The sequence below is a fragment of the Arachis ipaensis genome, chromosome B4, assembly GCF_059453495.1.
Source record: "Arachis ipaensis isolate K30076 ecotype BB chromosome B4, ASM5945349v1, whole genome shotgun sequence".
NCBI lineage: Eukaryota > Viridiplantae > Streptophyta > Magnoliopsida > Fabales > Fabaceae > Arachis > Arachis ipaensis.
In genome coordinates, this window is record NC_142439.1 from 87,785,363 (window position 1) to 87,790,884 (window position 5,522).

Genomic DNA, 5,522 nt, shown 5'->3' on the forward strand with positions numbered 1-5,522 from the left:
TTATATTTTAATATCAATAAAATACCATAATATTATTACAATTTATCTAAAAAATACTTTGTATTTATATATATAACATATCCTCGTGTTTTATAAAAATTTCAAATTCATGTCTATGCATGTTTCGTGTCGTATCCCGTATCAGTGTCTATGTATCAGTGTCCATGAATGAATCATAGGCCGTAGCATTACCCTTCTATTTCTACATCTTTTTTGGGCAGCAAAGGTTAGTGTTGGTTGATCCGATTCAACACTTGGTCAAGCAACAAATGGTCCGTTACTGGAATCAATAATATAGCATCTTAATAATAATCGAAATTTACAGAATCAATCGAAATTATTACAACGAGGGAAGGAAACTTGCTGTTTTCCAAGATTTCCTGACAAAAAAAACTCCCTCCGTCCCCGAAGAGAGAAATTCTTGTGTAGTCTTAGAGCGCCAAGTTAGATGTGCTCCACGACCATTTATTAAATGACATTTCAACTTCAAGCATCAAGGGTGCCTGCTGCAATCAAGTATAATTTATAAATGACATTCTTTTAGTACACCTTGGTGTTCCTTGAGCTGAGAAGTCTTTTCTCCAACGCAAAAAAAGGCTGCAAACCTGTGAGGTGTGATTCGCATGCTTCAGAAAACTGGCTCTCTTCGGGGTAAAAAAAAAAAACTTTCAAGTACGTATTTTGCACATTGCTTCTTGGCTTCCTTCAACTTCTGTTCTATCACTGGCACTGGCAGAGTTAACTCATCTGTGGTGGTTAGATTGTGGATGTGTGCAACTGTAGCGGCACCAGCCAAAAAGGCAAAACCCATGGTCCAAACCTTGTTGCCATAGCCCGGTAGCTTCAGCTACTCTTGATGCTTTCAAAATTTTAACTGCATTGTTAACTATGACACTGAAAGAAGAAGAAAATAGATAAATTCAACATACAGCATAAAAAAGTAATATTTGGGCCAACACATTCATAAAATGTGACCATAACTTTTGCTATCAGAAATAACCATAACAGACTTTACGTCACTGCTTCACAGCATTGGATAAAGGGTAACTATTGTAGATTAAAAATCGCAACATTTCCTCAAAACAAATTAAATTCAGAAAGTGAGCTAGGAGTACAGCGGTTGATGTCTGCTAAAGTAAATCAGCAACATTGTGGTGTTTAGAAAAGCATCTGATCACTAGTCATGCCACTGATACTCTGCTCAAATCTCAATTAAATGTGCCCCTTCATTTCCTAATAAAATGAAATACACAATTTCATAATTCAGTTTTACATTAAATAGGCTCTTGGACACATTTTTAATTATGATTCTGTAAAACAAACCCTAAAGAACAACTATTTCAATAAAAAGCCATTGAATACAAACAAATCTAGTAAATTCATTTACCCAAAAAATGTATAAGCCTTCTAAATTATTCTTTTAAATACCATGAACTCAGTTGTTTCTTCCATTTCACTTATCAAATAACAGTCATATTTACTACTAGTCATTCAGATAAATCAAGTCAACAAATAAGATACATAGCACAATGTTCAACTATATAAAGATTTAAAAGGTGAATGCCAATATAAGCTAAAAGTGGTGCAGAGAATACTTCAAAAAACAGAAAAACAAAAAGAAGCAAATGCATATCAACCTTACTTTTTATTTTAGTTAGTTTAAGAAAATATAAATAAGGGTAACAATAAAAAATTGAGAAAGAGAAACCTAACTTACATCCTGATCTTCAAATCGCTTTTGATAGTGCCACAAATACAGCTAGCTGTCAAAATAACTATGGTCTGTGCATTCAAGAACCTGCCACTCTATTCATGAAAAACATGACTTCTAGTGTTGGTGATATTCTGATTTGAAGAATGGAAAGAATTTGATATTTGTTTTGAACTTGGCTAGCTTATAAACAAATAGTTGGAAATCTCTTCATTGTAGATGAGGATCAATCAAAAACAATAAAAATATCCACTATCTTATGTACCATCAAGTCCATCGATCAACATTGCATATGTAGAAGGATGAAATTGACAACCCATTTTCTGTGTGAGACTCAGAAACATTGAGTATTCGTCATTATAACCCCTCTTAAGTAAACCATCAATCAGAACTTTCCAAGCCATTTCATCATGATTATACTGACTACAAAGCAAAGTATGAAATAGTGATTTAGCCTTGTCTTTTCTCCCTTCATCACATAGCCCGCAAATAAGAACCTTGTAGGATTCTAAATGTGCCAAATAGCCATTCTCAACCATGGCATCTAAAATGCTCAATGCTTTGTCATACACTTCCAACCTGCAGCAACAGCTAAGAAGTTCATTGTAAACAATCTCACTAGGAGATATTCCAGCTTCTTGCATGTCATTCAATAATCTAAATGCCACATTCAAGCGATCCACCTTGCAGAGTCCTATAATAAGCTTGCTGTAGGTATTGACATTAGGTTTGCAACCATGTTCAACCATCTTTTCAAACAGTAGAGATGTGATATCGAGATCAATTACATTCCAAACACTTGCTATACCTTTTGGAACAACACCAGGAACAAATGAACCTTCAACAGCACAACCATCTTTTATAGTTTGCATTTTCTTTGCCAATTGCTTTAAGAGAAATGCATATGTATAATGAGATGGCTCACAGCCAGCATCAAACATTCGCTTGAGAACACCAAAGGAGCAATCAATCAATTGCATGCACCCATATCCATCAATTAAAAATGTGTAAGTCAATGAATCAGGAAGGATTCCGTCCTCCTTCATCTTGGCTACAACATTCTCTGCCTCTTCCAACCTTCCTTGACTGCAGTATGCATGCACGAATGTCGTATAAGTAAATACATCAGGCTTACATCCTGAGGATATCATTTTGTTAAGAATCATATCAGCATGATCAAAGTCACCCTCTTTCAACATTTCAGAGATGATATTTGTATATATTTCAACTGTGGGATCTAAATTCAATTTTATCATTTCATCCATAAGCTGTAAAGCCTCATGCACCTTTTTCTCTGTGCACAAGCTGTCAATCAAGATATTGAAAGTGATTGTGTTTGGTAGACATTCCTCAGCAAGCATTATTTTGAAGAGAGAATGAGCATCATCAACCTTCCCAACTTTGCAATACCCATGAATCAAAACAGTATACATAACTTCATTTGCCTTAAGATCTTTCTCCTTGAAGGACTTAAAGAATTTATGAGCTTCTTCTACTCTCCCTTGTTTGCAGAGAGTATCTATAAAAATGCTGTAAGTCCACTGATCAGGAACAAGGCCATTTTCCTTTATCAAGTTAAGCAACCTATAAGCACTATCCAAATGACCCGCTTTACATTGACCATAGATTAATGAGTTGTATGTAACAATGGTTGGTGATAAGTTGCGCTCAATCATTTTATTAAGCAACCACATTGCCCGGTGCACTTCTTTTACTTTACAAAACCCACAGATCAATTCATTGTATGTACGAGCATTCGGATTACAATTATTTGACTCCATAAGGTTCAAAATTTGCAACGCATCTGCAGTTCTTCCCAATTTACAGTACCCATCAATTAATGCATTGAATGTGACCACACTAGGAACTAAACCTCTCTTCAACATCTGATTAAGTATTTTCCAGGCATCATCAGCATTACTTTCCTTACAGTAGCAATCAATTAACACAGTGTAAGTATGAGCATTAGGTTCACAACCTCTTCCACTCATTTCTTCGAACAGTTTCAGTGCATCCATTTTCCTACCTAAATCACACAACGCACATATCAAAACGGTATACGTTCGAACAGTTGGAGAACAATTATCCTCTCCCATCTGCGCAAACAACTTCAACGCCTCACCAATCCTCCCTATTTCACAAAGCCCCTGTATGAGAGTCGTGTACGAAACCTCGTTCCTTCGACAACCCTTACGCGGCATAATCTCAAACACCTTGTAAGCGCCATCCACATCTTTGTTCCTACAGTGGCCCAAGATCAAAGAAGTGTAAGTGAACGTATCCAGAGAGAGACCAGCCTCCACAATCTTATTCACATACACATTTGCCTCAGACAAATCTCCTAACTTGCAATAACCATTCACCATTGTATTGAAAGTATAAATATTTGGCAAAACCATATCATCCAACATCTTTAGGTACAACATCCTCATCTCATCAATCAACCCGAATTTCGACAACGACATTAGAATCAAATTATAACATTTAACATTGAGCTTGAATGTAAACCTCCCACCACCATCACCCAAATCCAATTTTTTCAAGAAGTCAAGCACAAACCTCACATCTTCTTCAGATTTTGCGGACTTAATCATTGAGATGCGAACACTCTCAGCGAAATGCAGTGAGCCATTACGCACTAAAATGGTGAGCAACAAGGCATAGGAAGTTGCATTGTGCCTGAAACCGGGTTGTTTGTTTGAAACCCAATTGAAGAAACCCAATGCGGTTTTGGGGGGGAGGTTGTGAGAGAAGAGCCAAGAGACATGTGAAGGTGTGAGAGAAGGGACAAGTGTGTTGAGTGAAGGGTGGTTTTGCCAATTTGGATGAGAAAGGATTGTGAGGAGCTGGGAGGGGAAATCAGGTGGATGAGGGTGCACAGTGGAACCGAGTTGGGGAAGAGAAATGATTGAAGAGAAAGGCCTTTTGAGGTGAGAAGACAAAATGGCATCTGTGAATAAGGTCAAGATGTGTCTCATTTTGGGGCATGGAAAGGTGTTAAATGATCCAATTCATTCACTAATAGATTCATTCATAATCCTAATAAACCAAACTTACAGTTTTAGTCCACGATTGTCAACAGCCATCTAGAAACAGATCCAGTTCCACCACTCCAATAACCTTCTGGTGTCTATGAGAGAGTAAAAAAAAAAGGGCAATAAAAACAATAAAAATAGTTAACACCAAAATTTTAGGCATGAAAATGAATGAAAAAATTATATATCAGGAAAATATAAACATTAAAAACATGCAGAAACATAGCAGGAAACTTGCATAAAAATAACATGAACGTTGACAGAAAAGAAGCAGAAACATAGCCAAAAAAAAAATACGGAAAAATCTAAGCCACATTGTAACAAGCAGAAAAATATACATGTGCTTCCTGCATGACCATGATAGAACTGATAAATTGGTAGTTCCAAGAAATGCCTCATGCAAGCTATCAGTCATATATGCCTTAATAGTAAATTTAGATTACAGCACCGATTGTGTTGAAACTGAAGTATTAGGACAGTTAGTCAGGTACAGCTATGTACAAGCTAAAGACAGAATCACCCCATATAAACCTTTGAGTCAACTTCATCTGATTTTCAGTTTGAAAGAGGCATTAATATCAAAATCTTTTTGAAGAGAAGATAAAATCGAAGCTGCAACACAAAACTACCATTTTTTTTGGGTAAACAACAAAAACTACCAATTTAATTGAATATCCAAAAAGATAGCTCCCAATGCTGCAATTAATGTATAATAGCAGTAATGTCAAGATATGCAGAAAAGTAAACATGTCTATCAAAAAAATCATACATGCATT

General features: G+C 36.1%; 1 protein-coding gene across 2 annotated transcripts; it reads right to left on the minus strand.

Moving 5' to 3' along the window:
* Positions 1–280: 280 nt before the first annotated feature.
* On the minus strand, positions 281–4,826 carry LOC107639466 (uncharacterized). 2 transcript variants are annotated; one of them, XM_088485443.1, is made up of 2 exons: positions 1,718–4,826; positions 281–894 (listed from the first exon to the last, which is right to left on the minus strand). In XM_088485443.1, the coding sequence occupies exon 1, from the start codon at positions 4,687–4,689 to the stop codon at positions 1,969–1,971; it is 2,721 nt and encodes a 906-aa protein (XP_088341569.1). In that variant the 5' UTR covers positions 4,690–4,826; the 3' UTR covers positions 281–894; positions 1,718–1,968. The 2 variants fall into 2 exon arrangements, with proteins under 2 accessions (XP_088341569.1, XP_088341570.1); XM_088485444.1 differs by lacking the exon at positions 281–894 and adding an exon at positions 970–1,233.
* Between the last annotated feature and the right edge of the window lie 696 nt (positions 4,827–5,522).